The sequence below is a fragment of the Phoca vitulina genome, unplaced genomic scaffold (assembly GCF_004348235.1).
Source record: "Phoca vitulina isolate PV1807 unplaced genomic scaffold, GSC_HSeal_1.0 scaffold21, whole genome shotgun sequence".
In the NCBI taxonomy this organism is placed as follows: domain Eukaryota; kingdom Metazoa; phylum Chordata; class Mammalia; order Carnivora; family Phocidae; genus Phoca; species Phoca vitulina.
Window position 1 is genome coordinate 21,273,887 of NW_022589724.1, and position 21,836 is coordinate 21,295,722.

At 41.5% G+C, this 21,836-nt stretch overlaps 2 protein-coding genes across 4 annotated transcripts in view; one reads left to right on the top strand and one right to left on the bottom strand.

Moving 5' to 3' along the window:
- On the bottom strand, positions 1–21,707 carry RBM18 (RNA binding motif protein 18). Of its 2 annotated transcripts, none has more exons than XM_032418273.1 (6): positions 21,613–21,707; positions 18,565–18,693; positions 10,513–10,639; positions 7,252–7,338; positions 5,461–5,546; positions 1–2,048 (listed from the first exon to the last, which is right to left on the bottom strand). In XM_032418273.1, the coding sequence occupies exons 2-6, from the start codon at positions 18,675–18,677 to the stop codon at positions 1,889–1,891; spliced, it is 573 nt and encodes a 190-aa protein (XP_032274164.1). In that variant the 5' UTR covers positions 18,678–18,693; positions 21,613–21,707; the 3' UTR covers positions 1–1,888. The 2 variants fall into 2 exon arrangements, with proteins under 2 accessions (XP_032274164.1, XP_032274165.1); XM_032418274.1 differs by having other exon boundaries at positions 18,565–18,683; positions 21,613–21,695.
- Positions 21,619–21,836, top strand: part of MRRF (mitochondrial ribosome recycling factor) — a 54,234-nt gene continuing 54,016 nt past the window's right edge. For both annotated transcript variants that reach the window (XM_032418271.1, XM_032418269.1), the window contains exon 1: positions 21,619–21,836. In XM_032418271.1, coding sequence (XP_032274162.1) covers positions 21,643–21,836 — 194 coding nt within the window. In that variant the 5' untranslated portion in view covers positions 21,619–21,642.

Sequence of the window (21,836 nt, forward strand, 5' to 3'; positions counted from 1 at the left end):
CACTATCTTGCATTTATTCACACAGAGGAATTAGGAATCCGTACAAATAATAAACATTGCTTTAAATACAAATAAATAGCTCTGGTTTCTAAAGGAAACAACTCTAGATAATTCAAAGTTAAGTATTTTCTAGGTTCCTATTAAAAATAGAAGACTATTTTGCATTAAGTAAGTCCTACTCCACCACAACCCTTTGAGGACGTAAGGATAAAATGGTGAATTCTGTACTCTTAAGAAGTCACCAGAAAAATGGGAGATAATGCTCCCATCTCCCTGAACTATCCCTCAAATGGAAGGAGAGTTACTTGTATCATAGACCGAGCTAATAAATGCAGAAAGTATTTAATATCTAAAGATACCTAAAAAGATTTACCTTGGGAAAGGGGATGAGAATTTCTCTAAACCGGTTCTGTGAACTCTGAAACCTCACTACGCTCAAGATTTGGTTCAAGTGTCTTCAACTCACTTATGCTCACAGGAAGACTTGAATTCCTAAAAATGAAAGCTTCCTCTTGCCAGGAACGATCATGGTAAGGTGTCCGTAATCACTAAGAATGGCGCCTAGGTCTCAAAATGGTTTACCTGGTAAAGAAGCAAAGGTGCTGCCCAGTGAAAACAGCCTGTCAACCTGGCACCAAAATGACCAAAACTGCTGACAGAAACACACTCCCACATCTGCGGATTTATTTTTCTCTCTCTGTTCTTATGTTTAAGAAATTCCAAGTGGCAAAACGTATCTAGGCAGAAGTATGTTCTACGAAGGAAGAATCATTTTAAAGTCATGCAGTCTTTCAAGCCTTTAAGAACTACATAAAACAGGTCATTTTACAATCTTGGTGCCAGAGTCGGGCCTTCTCCGTTGACTTTCTGTGTCCCCTGCATGTCCCCTCTTCATGCTGCACAAGACAGTTCAATTTCTTCAACACAGACCCCTACATAATTATTAATAAATAGTATGCTTGACAGAGATCAATATAGCAACGATTAGGTTTTCAAAGAAATTTTGCTTTTCTATTTAGATTGACCATGATACAATTCCAAATAGAACATTCTCATGCTATAAAAAACAATCTCATGCAATAAGTGCAATTTTAAAAGTCCCACATTAATAACAACATTTGGTATTATAGAAGGCAGGATTATTTAGATTTTTAAAAAAATGATCACTATAGAATAAAAGCTGGATTTCCAGATAGAACTTCCATTGTGGTATAAAATGCTAAATTTGAATCTACAGTTTTGTTGATGCAAACAATTTTAAGATATACACCACGTTTTCCTAACTGGGATTTTGAAACAGTAACCATAATTCTTAAACAGATTACCACAACATTTGCTCAAAGAATCAGCTCCCTTTTGCCAAGGACGTTTTTAGTCCAGTTGGAGGGATTTCCATAATAAATTCCGGAACAATAGTTCTCAACATGATTCAAAACTGCTCACTTCCCTCCCTCTTACTTTTTCTTTATGTTGTAAAGACATTTGAGCACAGAAAAATGCTCTGTTTTTTTTTTTTTTTTTAAGACGGACGTTAATACATTTAGTTTCCTGACTTAAATAATAACATTTTTTTATGTTTGCCTTTCTCTCTGGCGTACTATATAATGTTTCTGAAGTTACAAATCCAAACAAACCAGCCAACTAGAGCATCCCAGTGTTCGAATCACAATTTTGGATACAATCCTCTTTATTCTGGATGATGCTCAATTCCACACATACTTCAGGGAAGAAACTCATCCAGGAGAACATCCAAACATGTCAAGTTACCAAACGTTAACATGTGATTGTGCTCTGTTGGGTAGTACCATTCACGTCGACAAAGTCCAAAGGCGGAGGATTTCAGGTGCGGAGACCAATTTGCTTTTGCTGCTACAATAATTCATAATCATCATCTTCGAGCTTTCCAAGCTGTTCTAGAATAAGGAGTAGTCCTTTTCTTATCTGGAGGCTTAAAGTAGGAATAAACAGGTGCTGCTGGATATTCTGCGTCAGGATTTTCTGCCATCATTTTCAGCTTTGCTTCGATGGCTTTTATCTTTGCAGTGACACTGGAAAAAGGACAGCGGAGGATCAGAGCGGGCCTAGGTGCATTCAGGAAATACTTGTGTATCTCCTCTTCCTTGTGCCTTTTATGCATATCACAGAAGCAACAAGGTAACTCAAATATGAATATGCAAATATTTCACATAAAACACACACCCAAGTGACATTTTAACAAAGAGATCAAACCTGAACCATCTATTAAATTTTTACTAACAACCCAGACACAGTTAGCTGTACTTCGCATATGGCTACATTTAATCTTCAGACACAAACACTGTTTGACACCTCAGTGCTTGGCAGACAGTAGGGACTCGATTAATTCATGCAGAAACTGAAAGTGGCGTCCGGAAGAGATGTTTGTATACTCGTGTGTTCACAACGGCATTAGTCACAACAGTTAAATTGTAGAAGCAACCCAAGTGTTCATCGATGTATGAATGGATAAGCAAAATGTGGTATCGTATCACATTCCAGAATATTATTCAGCTTTAAAGAGGAAGGAAGGGAATTCTGACATATGCCACAACACGGATGAACCTTGAGGACATTATGCTATGTGAAACAAGCCAGTTTCCACTTGTATAAGGTACTTAAACTATTCAAAATCAGAGACATAAAGTGGAATGGGGGTTGCCAGGGGCTTGGGAGAGGCGGGAATGGGAAGTTAGTATTTAATGGGTATAGAGTTTCAGTTCTGCAAGATAAAAAGAATTATGGAGATGGATGGTGGTAATGGCTGTACAACATTATGAACGTATTTGGTACCACTAAACTGTACACCTAAGATGGATAAGACGGTAAATGCTATTTTATGTGTCTTTTGCCACAATAAAAAAAAATTGGGAAAAATAATTCACGTAGGATTGAAAACAACATTATAAGGTAGGTCGCACTCATTTTGCAGATGAAACAACCGAGGCACAGTAAGGGTAACTTGCCCAGTATTACATAGCTAGTAAGTGGGAGAGTTGAGATTTAAACACAACCAGATTGCAGACCCCATACTATTAACTACTACACTGTACCACTTTTTGAATCACTGAATAATAATGGAAAACACACCCTGGAAATCCTACAAAATCTTTTTTTACTAATAAATAGGTGTTTCTAAATGCAATCATTTATGGAGTGCTTACAGTGAGCCAGGCACTGGGCCCAGAATTTTACCTATATTGTTTCTAATCCTTGTGATAATATCCACATTTTATAGATAAAGAACCAAACGCAGAGGTCGTCATTTGCCCAGGGTTCACACAGCTAACAGCACAGCCAGGATTCAAGCCTGGTGGATTATCACCAAAGCCCTTGCTCTTTTCTCTCCATCAGGTTGGGAGCTGAGCAGCCCTGTATTAGAGAGAAGGGGTGAGGAGACACTGCACAAGTTGGGAGGAATTCCCTTCCGACCGAGGTCACTGCCATCCCTGGACCAGAAGGCAAAGCCCTCAGGCAGGGGGTATTCTAGGACCCATGGTCCCCTGTCCCCATGTCCATTCTCGATGCTGTCAGTGGTCTACAGAGAGGGAGAGAAACTTGGAAGGGAATGTTACAATGGCCTTTTAGAGAAACCTCAAAAAGTGTGCATCTGCTGCACATATTCATAACTAACTATACATGGCCCGTGTAGAATTAACCACCTAAGTTACAATTAAAAAGAACACCGAGGTATTACCAAGATGCATTCCGGCACCTCCTCCATTAACGGGACAGCCAGCCATTGCTCTGCAGGGGACACGAAATGACAACTTTCTCTAATTAGGTATAGATGTTAATAGAAAGATGTAAGCTGAGGTTCTCTGGATTACAAAATAAATGGAAAACACTAGACTGTCTAGGATAAGTGCAAACATTGAAAAGAAAACTAAAGACACGTCATTGTAATGTGTAGAGGACCAAGCATAAATGCAGTGGTCTCTTCCCAACAGGAATCGGATTTATACAATTTTGTGATCACGGAGGTTCAAACTTTATGGGGAAAACAGCAGAGTGGATATGGTTCCCAGTGAACCTATAGAAGTCACCATATATTTCTTTTTAATTTCTGGGAGCAGAAAATATTCAAAGAGCACATAATTAAGAGATCAATTATATTAACTATTACATTTAATACTTACCATAAATATTAAATTTATTAAATTTTATTTGTAATATATACAATGTAACTTATCAAATATTAAATCAAATATTTCAGTAAGTATTACAAAACAATAAGTCCACGATATTAAACTACTAACTATAAAATTAATTTTACTTTGCTAACCTTATTGCTCCTGAAAACATTTCAGGGTCACCTTCCCCTACAGCTTAGTGAGATCTGTTACGTTTGGTGTTTTGTTTGGTGCAGAAAATACACCAGAAAGGTGGTTTGCTTGCTGTCCGGTCCTCCATCCACATAGGCATCGTTTTCCTGACTCTGTGATTGCACGCTGATTTCTAACCCTTATAGGACACTGATGTCCTTCACATAGCTGCTTTCCCTCCCCCGGAACAGGCTTCAGAACTGTATCCTGCATTCACAGCATTAAATTTCTTTGAAGTAGTAACTCAGAGACTGAATTTTGAAGTCCAGGACGCCTAGCTTTGAATCTGGAATCTGCTGTTTGCTACCTGGTGGTCTTGGCCAAGATAGTTTACCTTGCTAAGCGTCAGTTTCCTCGGAGGTAAGATGCCCAGTACAGTGCTTTTACCAGAATTTTTATAATCAAATGACATATGGCATGTGAAGTGTTTAGCACAGTGCCTGATTTAGAGTAACCTCAATAAATCCTGGCTATTGTTATTGTTAAAATTTCTCCCTAGGCTGCAACGCAGGGGAAAAAACAAAACAAAACAAAACCCCAAAACCCTCTACTTCTGCTCAACCATCCACTTAACTTCCCCTTTCTCCACCCAGCCCTTCGTTCCTTCTGTTTTGAATTAACTCCGAAGAAGTAACTGACGATTTGCGCACACTAGAACCAACAGTTGCTGCTGCCACAGAAACGCAGCACAGAGAATGAAAGTGCTATAGACCGACGACACTCTGTAGAAAGGAACTCACGGTGGGGGGGAGGTAGTGGACGATGACAAACGCCAATGAGACTTCAGGTCTCACGAAAATGCTTCTTTTTAGGGTAAGGATTGTCTGACATACCTTTGGATTTCAGGGCCCAGCACACTGGCTGCTATGTGGCAGGTCCAGCCAGCCTTTTTTGAGTGCATGAATTCTGTTAAGTACAGGATCTTAGGGGTATGCCAGCAGAGGGTATGTACACATGCTGGAGATTAACTGAACCCATCTCTCAACATGTCAAAAGTCAGTAGATTCTATCCTAAATTAAGAGTCTAAAGATTCACTGAAGTATGAATGAAGGCTTGGAATGAAGAAGTGGCTCACGCTCTTGGGGAATACTTGTGTCTTTCTACAGTACACCGTCTTACCTTAGGTTAGACTGAGTGGGCTCAGTGCTTGAGGATGGCTCAAGACTGATAGGAAGGATCTTATCATTCTTGTTATGATCGTATCTCTGAAAGAAAAAGGGAAATCACTTGGGTGAGCAAAAACCAGTCCTTGACTGTACTGCGTAAGTTCAGAAACTCCAACCCTACCAGTGTATCATCGGTGTATTTCTAGACAATCTGAGGACTGCTTTACATTTGGAATTAAGGCAAAACTCCACACAGTTTTGGCCTAAAAGCAATAAATTTAGAAAAAGAAGTTTAGAAGAAGCTTCCCATCTAGCCACTAGTCCTCCTTATTTGGTAGGGAAAGAACTTCAACTTTCAAATTCACAGATGGTATAAATATACAATACGATTGCCCTCCTACACTCTTGTTTTAACTGTCACATATCACCTCTTACAATATTTACTTTGCTTTATTCAAAACACTTAAAAATTTTGCTAGAGTTTTGCAAAGTACCAAGCATAACATTCCACTCTCAACAGGCCTGACTGGAGAAGAAAAGTAGTAACAGCTTTCAGCCACTGACAGAGCAAACATCCTATAGCAAAAGGGTAGTTTAATTTGATGTCAGATAATTATACACCTCTTATAAAAAGTAAATTAAATACTAAAGAGTAATCAGGAGTCTGTGGTCAAAAAGACTTGTAGGAGAAGAGAACTACAAGGCATCGAGATTCTCAAATGAAAGACAGGAATGAAGGATGATTTCTCTTGCATGTCTTTTCAATGAGACACAGAATGAGAAAACGACAGCCAGTTTGGCAAATGAGACTTGATTTTCTTTTGAGTAAAAAAGCATTTGGTAATTCTCTGTTGTTTCTATTTTTAAGGCAATGTGTCCTAGAAATTGAGAAGGCTCCGTGATGACCTGAGATCCTCAGGACCCAAAATGTCTGAGCTCTGGTTTTCAGTTTGGACTCTGAGCTCAAGTGTTTAATTGCTGACTGTTTACTGGGAAGCTTGATGGGTAGGGAGTCTCTGATCAAAAGCCATGCTCGTATAGCTAAAGACCAAAGCTCCAAATTTAACTGCCACAGATCTTTTCATAGGCAGGTCTGTCAAGACCCCACCACGAAGGAAGAGAATAAACTCTTGGGATTGCTCCAGTCCACAGACTTCCGCACCTTTGTGCCAGGTAAAACAGATGCCATTCTCTCTCTTTTTCTTTTTTACATGGTCATATCTTTTCCAGTGCAGTCTCCCAAGAGACCAGTTATAAGATGAACAAGGCGACTGGCCAGTTCTTGGGCTTTGGAGACAATACAGACAGGGCAAAGTCCCACAAATAACTCTCAAACTGTCTGGAGTAATGAGATGCTGGTGCTTTAAGCACTCATACAAACTACCCATTTCTCAAGTGTTTAGGATAAACATATTCAAACTCTCCACAGAACCAAGAGGCTGGGAAGAGTCTAATAATGCCTAAAGCAACTAATTTTAAAAATAAATACATTTTTTCCTCCAAAGAACAACCCCCACCAAAAACACGATAGAGGTCTGAGTATACACATCAGCCACATGGAAAAATCAATCAAAAACAGAATCTGTGGGTATGTGGAGAGAAACAATGAAGGAACTTAATCCCTCCTGAGATGTTTCTCAAAAGAAAAATCTGGCAACACACATGGTAAATAGAAGTAGGAGACCAAAGTACGGCTGCTCCAGATGTGAAGAGGCTGGGATGCAAATGGGTAAGTGGACAACTATCTTCTGGAAAACTCATCTCGGGTGAGCTTGATGTTGTCTTTCCAGCCCATGAGACATACCTTTACTTGCGCATGTGCCCACCGCACCACCAGCTTCTTAGACAGAGCCAGCTTGCCATTGAGACACTGGATGGCTTGTTCTGCTTCCTGTCCGGGAAAGGGACGGATGTTAGCCAAAAATTCCAATGCCTAATTAGCTGTATGTATCTCATAGGGCCTCACGAGCTCGGATGGCTGCAATCCTAACCAGACTGCCTTTGATAAACAACTCGCAAAGGGTTTACAATAAAGAAAGAAAGGCAGAATAACAGAAAGTGTATGAGTTTTGTAAAGCTGGTCAAACAAAAATGCCAATCCTGGCTCTCTGTCACTTACTACCAGTTAATCTCTGTGAATATTAGCTTCTTCATCTATAAAATATGGATACTACTACTTGTTCCTCATTGGTTATTGTGAGGAGTCAAAGAGTGCACGTAAAGAAAGCACGGAGCACATGGTAGGCACTCAATCAATGTTAGCAGATTGTTCTTATTAGTTGATACCTTTCTATACGCTGCCGTCTGTTAGGACCTACTGTGCTAAGAAATTTACTCCCCTCCAGGGATCCTGGAACTATACCCCAGACTAGAGCTTATACTCTGGGTCCAAAGTGAGAAACAGTAATGGCTTCAAACGATATGAGAGTGAAGGAAACCAGGTCGGAAAAAGCAGGAGTGAGTCAAAGAGCCTGTGAGCAAGGTATTTGTGTGAGCCAATCTATGCACCTGGCTTTTGGAGCCAAAGGTTCCCTGACCCTTTCCCTATCAGATACAGGAGCAACAACGTTAAAAGGAATTCCTGAAACTGGGTAAGAGTCACTCTATGGACATTCCCAGGAAGCCTGGTCGTACTTTTCCATCCTGCCAAACCTTCTCTGCTCTATTTGTATCCATGAGGCATTCAGCCAAGCATAACCCACGTTTACCGGGGGTGTAGAAGCCCTTAAGGAACAGGAAGAGGAACAAGACGAATCTATCCGAGATCGCAGTGTAATACCAGCAGGCGTTCCAGTCTGGTTTTACTGGCGATTCTCTTATCCCTCCAGAGCTCACCAGCATGACATTCAACAAATATCTGCGTGCTCACTATGTGTCAGCCATTGGATAGTCACTGACATCCTTGCTTCGCAGTTAGAGAGACAGATAAGAGATGTTTTACTCTTCTTTTAAGTTTCCTCTAGTCAAGTAGAATTTACATGGTACTCTCTACTGATTCTACAGCATCAGCAGTCATAAGATGCCAGCAAGGGGATAAATGTTTCAAAAACAAGTTCCTATCTCTGTATGTCACTTCAGAGTTCATGTATTCAACAGCATTATTAAATGCCAACGGTATTTTCCTATATACCCTTGTCTATTCTCTCAACTTCCTGGAAGGTAAGGAAGATATATATATATATATATATTTTCTAAGATTTTATTTATTTATTTGACAGAGAGACATAGTGAGAGAGGGAACATAAGCAGGGGGAGTGGGAGAGGGAGAAGCAGGCTTCCTGCTGAGCAGGGAGCCCGATGTGGGGCTTGACCCCAGGACCCTGGGACCATGACCTGAGCCGAAGGCAGACGCTTAACGGCTGAGCCACCCAGGCGCCCCTAAGGAAGATATTTTTAATCCCCATTTTTAAATGAAAACTGAGGCCAAAAGAGGTTAAGAGACTTGCCCAAAGTTAATAAATAGAAGAGCCAGCAACAGAAGCTAGGCTTTGTGACGTATAGTCCAGTGTTTTAAAACCAACATCTAAGCCCCAGCATGACCACTGATTTTAGCTGTCTGCAAGAATGCTCATCACACTCTATCATTAGGGAAGAATAAAGTATTTAAAAATGCTAACCATACACAGCATTCTTCCAGTTCCTCCGTTTAGGACAGCAATGTATCACTTAGTGCCTATCTCATTTGCAAAAGTTAGAGGAAACTGAAAGAATCCCCAGGATGGATAAGGACAAACAACACTCTCGTACAGTGTCAGAACATACTGATACATCATTGCCTGAAGGTGACTGGCAGTCGTATCAAGGCCTTTGTTGACACGGCTCCATGTCCACAGATATACGTATGCATGAACATAATCAGAGGGATGCAGATATTCACTAGCACACCGGTTACACTTGTGAATCACTGGGGACCACCTAAATAGCTAACAATTGGGATTAGTCAAATAACTTATCATATATTCCTATGATGAAATATTGTGCAGTCAACAAAACTGATGTTGACTCATTTTTAAACCAGGGTCTAAGTTACATATAACAAAATGTATGTATTAAAGCTCTGTATCAGTGAAGTTTTACAAATATGTAGTCACACCGGTGAAACCACAATATCACAATATAGAATGTTATCTGGATGTGTAGTAGAGGACAGAAAATTTTTAACATACTTCGAGTGGGAAACAGGACGATGTGATCTTCTTTGCGTGCTCTAAGCCATACGTGTGCATGCGTGTGTGAATATAAAGAAAGACGAGACTAGAAAGATCTATAACTAAATATTGACAGAGCTTATCTCTGCGTATTGGGCTGATTAAGTAAAGTCACTTATCTGTATTTTCATCTACAATTAACATATCTTACTTTTATAACAAGAAAAACATCCAAATAGATTATTAACGCAACAATAACTAGGCAATGTCCTTCCACATGACTAATAAAGTTATAGAGAGTTTTAAACACTATGTCTGTATTTAATAACATTCAAATTCAATTTCTTTATCAAGGCATGTCCACCCAAAGGATATAATTTTACTGCAAGAAGATACGTGTATATATCCTGGTTGAAGCTGAATGCTCTCCTCCTTCCTGTAAATTCAAATCTGTATGCAGTTGTTCTGAGACACTGAGAAGGGTACATTTTTAAGAAATCAAAATAAAAGAGTTTGTGGGTGGCTCACCACACACAGGGAGGGCTTCTGCACCACGGGGCAAAACTATTGAAAGAAAAGGAGGCTTTGTTGGCCTGCCACTGAAGGAACAAACAAACCAGTAACAGGGAGGAGGATGTCCACGTGCTTAATGTGGGCACCCCAAAGCATCTGGTCAGAAAAGTAGGTCAGCCGCCTCAGACCAGGAGCCTGCGGAGATAGATTTCAAAAATAGATTTTGAAAGCTGTTCACTCATTCGTTTAGCGAGGGTCTCCTTCAGGACGCAGGGCAAGGCACCCAGAGAGGAATCTGACACGGCTCCTGCCCACAAGGCACCACTATTCTAAGTAGTTGAGAGAGATGCGGAGAGAAGCGGGGGAGTATAAGAAGCACCATGAAAGGGGAGAGGTTTCATTACCTGCTTAGTTTCGAAGTTCACAAAACAGTAGCCTCGAGGCTGCCCCTCCAAAGCACCGGACTTGTGAAAGAGGAAGTCAAACTGCTTGACCGTGCCGAACTTCTGCAGGAGCTTGAGGAGGTGGTATCTGCAGAGAAAGCGCGGCCCATGAGCACACTCTGGGGATTGGGACAGCCACTCGGCCTCAAGTGTGAGATAAAAAGGGGGGAGGGGGGATCTCGCACCCCCGCCCCCTGCCTTCTTCCAAACTGCTGCGTCAGTTTATTTGGCAAACACACTTGTTTGCCTCTATCTGGAATGGGAACTCGAATCGTCATGGCTATACGTCTGTCCAGCACAAAAATACCAAACAAAAAACCACACCTAACAAACAGCTGTCTGGTCCACAAGCACCATTTGTTTTTCTTTTGGAGAAAAGCTCAAAAATAGTGTCGATTTATTTATTTTTAATTTCTTGGCAATGAACTAGTATTTGTGAATAACTACAACTCCATCAGGAACGCACACCCACACTCCAAACGCCAAAACCTACCCTATCTCAAAAATAAGTAAAGTAGCAACCACATACACATTCACATAAACAGAAAAACAACCTTGGAGGACTTCTGTAATAGATTTCATAATTAATCATTAGGTCCGAATTGCACTTCTGAGAAGCTCTGCCAAAAACCAAACCACAGCTAGTGGCCCTTCCGTAAGTGCCTGTGAGTTTCAATCCCTGATGTGACTGAACAGTTAGGGACAATGTGGAACCACAACGTGCCTGAGGCTGTTCTCACAGAGGGCAGGGGAACCTGGCCAGTCCTATAAATCACCCAGTTGTGGGAAGCTAATCCACCTCAGTTGCTTTAACACAGTTTACACTTTGGAGCCTGGTCGATTTAAGAATATGGATGGCCCAGGAAGAAATTTTTTCCTGGCAGGAAGTTCACCCCAAGCTCATGTTTGCCATTCCGCCCCTCGTCCTCTTCTTGGATTCCTTTCTCTAAAACTTATTTGGTTTCTATAGAGCTTTTAAGTTATTCAAACAGATGTGGCCTTAACAGGTTGCTGTGGCCAATCTCAATTCCGACTTCCTGTCATCTGATGTAAGGGTGAGACAAACCAACAGCTCTCCCGTTTCCTTTTCCTTTGGCCTTCCTCCTGGCATCCTCCACACTATTCAAATGGAGTCAAGGCTTTCTCTAAACAATGCTGTCCCTGTGATACTAAAAAGGTATCAGCCCACATGCTAAATGTTATTACTGGGAATTCTACCCCACAGGGAGTCCGTAAGGCTGTCCTTATAGCCACATTTATATTCACATTGTTTTCTAGGAGAAACTCATCAAGATTTTATTCTTGAGTAAGAACCTCCTTTGGGAGGCAGAGAGATATGAAGTGGACCATAAGCTATATATATTAAATTGGATACTAATGCACATCAACAAGCAAGCCCATTATCCTGGATCAGGTGCCTGGCAGTGGAGCAAGGAAGACATAACACAGGTCTTGCACTGGGGCAGGCTACAAGGATCCCAAGGCACATTGTGGACATTAATCTGGTCTTTAGACCGGTTTTGAGAGGGAAAACTGTAACCCCCTAGATTTTAAATTCTCAACTCCCACCAGCAGACCTCAGCTGCTAGTGAGGATGGAGGAGGTGATTCTTCAGGGGAAAGGGAGATACCTCACGTGCAAATTTCTGGTTTTACTTGATTTTTGAGTAGGCGTACAATAAGGGTGAGCCTTTCGAATGCACAGACAGAAGGGCTGGAAGAGTCTCCCCTGGGTCTCTAATTAATTTATCTCTATGCCCTAATTAATTAAAGTAATCTCTATGCCCAATTTAGGGCTCGAACTCACGACCCTGAGATCTAGAGTTGCATGCTCCACTGGCTGAGCTGGCCAGGTGCCCCTCCCCCGGGTCTTTAACTCACAGCTGCATCTTCCACTTACTATGCCCATGTGTTAGTTGCCATGAATGGTGGGTCAAACCCATTTTTCCGAAAAACAATCTAGGGCTACTGTGGGCTGGTCATCTTTTCATCAGCTCCATTCCGCTTAATAGCAGGAAGGTAAGGCGATCGGCATTTCCTAGGAAATGAATTTTAATTTACTCAGAAAAAAAAAATGCCGACAGATTATTCTTTGAAAAGCTAACAAATACATTCTGCCCGAGAAGTGCGACCTTAAGATTCCAGGAACATCTGCTTAGGTCTGTGTCTTTCAACTTCTCCAGGATTTCTTTCCTTGTTTGATAATTTCTTGAAATTATCGGAACACCGAAACAAAAGGAACGAAATGTTTACTATTTTGCTTCCTGGAGATGGGGACTGTGAGCTCTGATAGTGAAAAAAGCCTGAAGAATCTTGCTTTCACATCTGCAAGCACTTTCATCTGTTGCTGAAGTATGGGAGGGCTCACTACTCATCAGAGCCTTGCTTCACTTAATGAAACGTGGGCCCTGCGGCTTCAGGAGCTAGTACACCAGCCCCAACATATTTCTGCAACTTAGTGCTTTCTGTATTGGGTCTTGAAAATGGCCTTCCTGCCTAATGGCGCAGAAGTAATTAATCTACACAAATGTTAAAATAGACACCTATTACTTGTCAAAAACTGTTTTAGGCACTTGAACTATCCAGATGAGTACAACGAGGTCCCAGCCTTCAAGGACCTCACATTCTGGTTAGAGGAGAGATATATGCAATCAAAAAATTGCAAAACACTACGATATGCACATAGAGGTATATACTTGAGCACACAGATGAAGAGGCAGGGGATGTGGTGGTTAGTGAATATCAGGTACAAAGACATAAAGGTGAGAAAGAGCCTGCTCCATCGGAAGAGAGTGCAGGTAGGGCAGTTAAGCGGTGAGGCTGAAAGGCAGGTAGCGGACAGACTATGAAGGATGCTGGTGTCCTTAGTGAGGGAATTTCAATTTGATGCGTAGGCATTGGGAAGTCAATGAAATGACATTTAAGGCTGTTTTAAATGCATAATTTGTTTTAGAGAAAAATTTGTTATAAATGTAGAAATTATTATTTGCTAGGTCTTTATGTTCTCCTTTCTGTGGTTATTAAATAGTATTACTGTGTTTCAAATTTAAGTAGCAAACAGTAAAGGCTGATTCATGCAAAGGAAGGCATTAAAAGAAAGAAGCATGAATCATGATGGAAAAATAAGGAACGGGCTGAGAAAACCAGGGTTTCTTTAGGGGTAAACACATTGTTCTCACACATCCATGCACATGCTCTCCTCTTTTGTTCTAGTTCATCTCTGAAAGTCGGCCTCAGAAGGACATTTCCCCCTGGATGGCTCTTCACTGCTTTTAACTTTACTTAGTATAACCCACACTGATCACCCCCCTCCACAAACAGATGCCGTTTCCAGCTATTCCACCAGTCAGTGTTGACATGAGTCTCCATTTCTCAGGCAAGGAACATCAGGGTCATCTTCAACTCTCTGATCTGTAATCATGGTCTTCATCTTTTAGACTCACCTACTGGCTTCCAAGTTCACTCTCTACCTAGGTGATAGACAGGCCTAGTTTCTGGCAGTCTCTTCTAGTTAATCTTCATCGTTAGTCTTTGCTCCTCCAACCCACTCTACATACTGATGTCTCATTTCCCCATTAAAACATCACTTTCATGTTGTCAGTATCCTGTGAAATACCCACAGTAAGTCTCTTCTACAAGAAATTCAAATTTCTTGTCTGAGTAAATTTTAAACACCCTGTATTTATCTGATAGTATTCTATCTATCCAACTACTGTGAAACTGTCACTTAGTATTCAACCTCTCCTTTAGTCAAAAAGGTCCTCCTGATACTCTGCTCACCCACTCTTTCTTATTTCTACTTACACCCTCTAGAATGCTCCTTCTTACTGGAGGATATTTTGCTGAGCGAAATAAGTCAATCAGAGAAAGACATTTATCATATGACCTCACTGATATGAGGAATTCTTAATCTCAGGAAACAAACTGAGGGTTGCTGGAGTGGTGGGGGGTAGGAGGGATGGGGTGGCTGGGTGATAGACATTGAGGAGGGTATGTGCTATGGTGAGCGCTGTGAATTGTTTAAGACTGTTGAATCACAGACCTGTACCTCTGAACAAATAATACATTATATGTTAAAAAAAAAAAAAAAAAAGAAGATAACAGGAGGGGAAGAATGAAGGGGGGGAAATTGGAGGGGGGAGATGAACCATGAGAGACTATGGACTGTGAGAAACAAACTGAGGGTCCTAGAGGGGAGGGGAGTGGGGGGATGGGTTAGCCTGGTGATGGGTATTAAAGAGAGAACGTTCTGCATGGAGCACTGGGTGTTATACGCAAACAATGAATCATGGAACACTACATCAAAAATAATGATGTAACGTATGGTGATTAACATAACATAAAAAAAAAAAGAATGCTCCTTCTTTTAGAATTTCTACTGGCTTTGCTCTTTACTTCTCCTTATGAACTGTGCAGTGGCTATTAATTTGGCTTTCTACATAGCACATTTAATGTTTGAAAAAGAAAGCCGGTATTAATCCTTTCAGAGGAAACCACAGTGTGGAAAATAGATAATGTCTAAGGACATTAACTTTTTTGGCTTCTCTGCTGCAGGCACTAGCAATGGTATTTGGAGGTACTGTTTTTACCCTATGGTTAGATTGGGTCCCACAACAATTTAAAAGAAGTCCTTACATTTTAAAATTTATAATAGGATACTTTAGTTTATGATTGTTCTGTTACGTGGACTACTAGAATATCCGTGCAAAGAGCACAAAATTAGGTGATAGGAGATTAGTCCCATCATTAACTACTTTTCAGTATACTAAGTCAACCCACTTAACACTTTCTGTCCCATAAAACAGGAAGAGGGGCACCTTGCTAGCTCAGTTGCTTAAGTGTCTGACTCTTATTCTGAGTTCAGGTCTCAATCTCAGGGTTGTGAGTTCAAGTCTCGCACTGAGCTCCACGCTGGGTATGGAGCCTACCTAAAAATAAATAAATAAATAAAAACAGGGAAAATATTATCTGTTCTACTTGCCTCACAAGGTTGTTATGAGCTTAAGTAAGAGGAAGTAATATAATACTAGAGCTAGAAGAAATGTTCAGATCATTAGTTGAACATTCTTACCTTACAGGTAAGAAATAGGAAGCGAAATATAGTTGGGAGGAATCAGAATAGTGTAGAAAGAACATGGATTTGGGATCTGCTACCTCCACAATTAATAATACGTCATCATTCCCTTAAATCTAAACCTCTAAGACCTATTTAGTTGTACAGGTATTTTTGGCAGCTAGCATAGCAATGAAATGGTGAATATTGCAACCACAAAATACTGAACACAAATCAACATGAAGTGGAATATCGGAGTGCTAGACAGTCGGTTAACAATGCATATTCCACTGGGAAGAGATTAATGGGACGTCCCAGGTAACTTGAGCAGAACTCAGATTAATAACTAAGAAGCACATACACATAGGAGGACTCGAATTAATTACAAAATAAACTTTGAAAAATTGAGTGGAAAAATCTTTTTTTTTTTAACTGCCACTGTTTTATATACCCCTATAACCATTCATGACAATAAATATACACTATGTATTGTCTTCTAACAAGAGGTGAGAGACCATTTGTATAAGAGCATTCAAATCCATTTATAAAAGAGATCAGGAAGAGGGATGGTAAAGAGCAGGGATATGCACAGGAAAGAGATAAGAAGAGTGTGTTGAAGGGGGAAATAGCAGGAACTAGCAGCAATTTATGGGTGGGGTGTCAGTTTAATTATGAAAACTGGAGTATGATCTGCAAACTTCTCTCAAGAGTTATTAGAGTTAAAGATCTGGATTCAAATACTTTGGGATTGGACTACAAGCCAGGCGCCCCATATTCACGAAAGTTACAACACTCAATCCTACCATGTCTGGAAATGACTATTTTAATAATTTATCTAGGCTCATCATTACCCACCTTGAGAGGAACAGGATCCAGAAGTTTATGTAATTCAAAAACTTGGAAGGAAATCACATATTTCCATAAGACCTACCTTACTAACACGTTAGGTTTCTTTACTGTAATTAAGTAAATTAAATGAGATAATACTAAGCATACCATGCTAACCATAGCTATGATTAGGGGGCTGTATCTTTAAAAAGAAATTTATTACTATTTAATAAATCAGTTTGTTTGGGAGAGAACATGTTTTAACACAAGGAATCCAGAGAAGAAAAAGAGTAAACAAAATCGCAGGTGACCCACTGGTAGGGAAGCCACAGGCAGACCCTGCAAAGCCCTGATCTGCAGTTCAGTACGTGAGGTCCACCTTCAGCCTGATATAAAAAGGGCAGAGATACGAGTAGGAAAGTTTTCTTTCAATGTTCCTGTTAATGCTCTAACTGAAGAAAACATTCATATACTCCAACTTATGACATAAACTGAGGGGGCAGATGCCTATTTGAATCTTCCTATCAAGCAGCAGGACACAATTAGAACAAGTCTCATTACAGTGAATTGCAGCCAAAACAATGAACAGTGTTTCCATGTTCCAGATTTCCATGCACACAAGCAGAGGTGGGAATGGAAACCACTCTTGGGAACATCCCCTCACAGCTTGGGTTTTAGATGATGGAAACAGCTTCTCTGATCAACAGACATGATTGAGAGGTTTGGCTGATTCACACATTCATCCTCAAAGCCACAAGCCATAAAGAGAACCAAAATAAATGCACAGTTCATTCCAGGGCCCCAGTGACCAAGGCAACATAACATGGGGGACAACATATCTTAAATGGCATCATAATTCCTAGAGGGACCAAAATTATCTATATTTAGCTGATCTCAACTTGAGTAGGATTAAAGAACTAAACTTTCTGTTATGATCCTGATCCATTAGTTCACATCCCCTTCTTTCTCCCAATCCCAATCCTATATACACCTCTTCTCATCCTTGATTCAAATAAGTGGATTCTCTTGTCTCCTCTCACCCTGCCTTTAACACTATTCCAAAGAGAGTAACTTTTAGGACTGATGGCATACTCTATGCTTGCTTTAAGCGTTGATCCCATAGAGCCCGATCTACTCACTCCGTAACCATCCTGCCGCCAACCATAGCCCTGTACCTACTGAGCAACTGGGAGAAGAAAAAACCTCTTAATTCTCTCTGCTAAGAAACTGCTTTCCACTATAATGGCCACAGTACAAAGAGTGGGGAGTCAGGACAATTTAATGTGTTTTGTTACCCTGAGCAAGGTACTTCCATGTCTTAGGCCCCAGTTTCCTTTACTTTAGGATAAGGGAGCTGGATCATATCAGAGCTTTTCACTTGAAAAGTGTGCTCCATGGAGTCCTATAACTTACCACCAAAGAAAGGGTGGCAGTTGCCAAAAGGCTTTGGGCGGACCTCTCCCCACCCCCCCACCCCCCCAATAATCAGAGCAGCTCTGAGCTTTTATTTTATAAACAGGTTCTGGTTACTTTAAGACAAGGTTCCTCAGATTTAAAAAAGTCAGAGCACTGCTTAGCATGGCACTCGGCACAAATGGGCACTCGGCACGCAACAGGCACTCACATCATTTCACGACTGAATGAAAACCGAAGGGACTGATGTGATCTCTAAGATGCCTTCCAGCTCTGACCTTCTACGGTTCCGTGGCTGCTTCACATGAATTACAATCAAGTGGTACCGTCTGCCTGTTTGTGAAGGTACTGAGACTTCTCCTGCTTGTTCCTTCATTTTGAGGAACGAAAGTATGTTGTGGGCTGATTCTAGAAAATAATGTCTGTGTCACCGGGTCCAAGGATTCAAATTGGTGAAAACAGGAAAACATCTTTGGCAAATAGGAAAAAAGAGGTATGTGTTTTAAACAATACCCAAGCCTATGTTCTTGCAGAAGAGTTCAAACGTGAGAAAAATGTCAACATAACAGGTTAGTAACAAAAGCACATACCCTTCAAAGATAATTAAAACATAAACAAAAGGGCCAAAATATATCCTGCATCTCTTGAAAATTCTTCTGAACGTTATCAGTGCAAACATCCCAGTGTTGTAGGTAATGACTTAAGAGGACTTAGACTTACTCTGTGATCTTGGGGTCCAGGTTGCCAATCCATAACCGGTGCCCTTCCTGCAGGGAACCCTCGGAAAGGATGGATGCGTTCTCCAGGGGAAGAGTTTTGGTTTCTGCTTCCATCAATCTCTATGAAAAACTAAAGGAAACGTGAACATTCAGGCAGGAGAGGAGCAACACTGTGTGAACATGAGGCTTCAAATTCAATTCAACAAACATTTATTCAAGGAGGGCAAGCTCTGGCCAGTTCTTCAAAGGCCTCAGTCATTCCACAACCAGGGCCCCAGCACCAGTTCCCTTGGGACAGCTCCTCTGGCAGCCAGAGTGCAAAAGCTTCCATTTAAGGTGAAAGGGGCGTGGTTCTGTGTGCAGAAACTACAGTTTTCCTCTTCTGAAGCCAGAGGCAGACTGGGCAGGAGGCCAAAGGCTCTATTACTACATGACTCCAGTTTAAAAACTGTCACCCAAAACAAGTCTTGGAAATCACCAGAAAGAAGAGTCTTAATGGCACTAAAGGAGATGGGTGGGAAAGAGCAGCATACATGTCTTCCTCATGAAAGAGGCAATCTAGGAAATTGAAGACCGTAGATTTTGGAGTTAGAACTTGGTTTGAAAGCCGGTTGTGTGACTTGATGGAGAATAATCTGAACACTCTAGCCTCCGTTTCCTCACGTTATGAATGGAGAGAACAGTTCTTATCTTATAGGGCTGTTGCGAAGATTAGAGATAGTGCATGAAAAATCATTAAACACTGCATCTAACAGCAGTAAGCAATCAATAAATGTTCACTAGAATCATGTTTAATATTTGGGGAGAGACTCAGAAGAAGAGACTAATTCCTCCTTAGTCATTCCAGTTGCACCGTTTATTTGCTGTGTAACCTTGTTCAAGTTACTCTGCCATTCTGTACCTCAGTTTCCTCATCTCTGAAATGGAGTAACACCTCATAAAAGTTGTGTGGATTTACTGAGTTAACACACCCAAAGCGTTAAGAACAATGCATCGCACCTAAGAAGCTTTCAATTAAAGTTAGTTTAAATTATTACTAGTCTTCCATCCTGGAATGACTCCTCTCACAACCAAAAAGGGAGGATGAGGGTTATGATGGAGACAATAGGGGCAAGAGAAAAAACCTGGGTGTCAAGAAGACCTGGTTTCAAAGTCTGGCATTTCCACTGGAAGTCACTTCTCTCTAAGCTTGTTTCCTCATCTCTACATATCAAACCTTGCCCTGCTTGTAACTTAAGGTTGCTGAGAGGGCCAAAAATGAGATGACAGATGTAAAATAAAGCTTTAACAAATGTATAATGTGGTAGAGAAAGAAAAAAGAGCTGGGAAGATGGCAGGCTGTGTCAGACTTCAGAACTAAAATACACATAGGAACCATGTGTATCATGTAAGCAGATGTGCCTCAGAGGTCAGTGCTCCAGGAAATGTCTCAAAAACAACAGGTGACATATACTGAATACTGCCGTTACCTCTTATTCATCTCAGTGGAGCCTATGAAGTCTGGCACACGGTGGGCCTTACGTGTTTGTTGAACATGTTTATCTAGCTCCACATGTGAGGGTATTCTTCCTTTCTCACTCACATGTTCAATCTGTTCAGCAATGCATGATAAGCAACTGCTAACTGCTAAACCCAGGGCTATGTGCTGAAAATAGAGAAATGAATAAGCTATAGACCTTGCTCTTACCTCCTGAGAGAAAGGTGAAACACACAGAAACAGAATCTCAGGAGTGGAAACAGAGGAGGAGAAACATTTTGTCTTCTCCCTGCTTTCCTTTCCTCCTATTTTCTTACAGATCACTCATTCATTAAACAAAACAAAACAAAAATTGAGCTTCTATTTCTAGGCATTGTCTAGATACTGGGGACGGAGCAGTGAACAAACAAGGTCTCTGCTAGGGATGCTTGTATTTGGAAGAGGGGCGGGGAGAAAAAAACAAAAGGAAAATAAATAAGCAATATGTAAGTAACTACTGACAGCTGCAAACACAATTAAGCAAGGTGATTTGACAGGGAGACGGGGTCGGACTACTTCAGAATTAGTGGAGAGGGAAGGCCTGCCTCTCTAAAGGACAAAACATTGAGATGAGGCTTCAATGACAGGACCTCCTGATATTCTCATGTCTGAAAACAGCAATACCAACAACTACTTAATATCACAGGAGGGTACCATGTTTTGGTGGCAAGAGTACAGGATATGGGGCCAAAAGATCTATATTCAAATCCTGGCTTTTGTACCCAGTTATTGCATGATTTAATAAGTGTCTTCTCAGAAAAGCTTTCCCTAAGAGTTGAGCTCCTTGTTAGACTCTATCAAAGCCACCTTTCCTTTCCAGATAATGCTAATTCAATATTATTTCCTATTCCATATTCTGTCTCCCTCACTAGAATGTAAGCTTCTACAGGGCAGGGCCTTGCCTGTCCTGATCATAGTTCTATCCCCAGCACTTAGTACACTGTCTGGCTCATGGCTGGTGCTCGATATTTACTGAATGAATGAACGAGGCTCCACTTGGAGCCTCCGTTTCTTCTTCCTTTCTAGAATGGCCCCGATTATCCCTAACTCATGGGTCGTTAAGAAGCTTAAATGAGACAGTATCTATGACAGCTCAGCCCAGGGCCTTTTGAGGAACGGTAAAGTGTAATGAGATCAAGATGGCATGCGACTATCAAAATCTTTTAGGTCTGCAATGGCGACAACCCCCTAGATTAAGAGAGTTCACAAAACGCTGTTATCTATCCTCGCATCTGACCTGCAACAACCTGGAAGGCAGGAATAATCATACGGGGAAACTAAAGTCCAGAGAAGCAAAGCCACTTGTTCCTAAAGCTAACGGTAACGGCAGGGTCAAGCCTGGAACCCCGGCTTCCCGATTCCTGGCCGCGAATTCCCAGATGCGATGGGTCATTTCTCGGATTGTTATTTCCGGGCTAGCGGCGGGACAATCCGGGGCGGGGCCTGAGAAGCCGTCTTGCTAGGGCAGCCTGCTCTGCGAGCCCCTCGCGGGGCCCGCGCTGGGGTGCAGGGGCGCATGGCGGCCGGACTCACCTCGTCGCCTCGGCGTCGTCCCCTCGGCTCATGCCCCAGAAGCAGATCCCGACTCCACGGCCCGACGGCCCTCCAAACGCGTCCGATTCAACGCCGCCTCCTGCCAGGCCGTCGGTGACGCGCTACGCCTGCGCCGCCACGCCGCCCCATGACGTCATGGCGCCCGCGCCGCCGCCGTCACCGCGGTGGCGTAGGTCTTTTCCTAGTAACCTGGGCGATAGCTG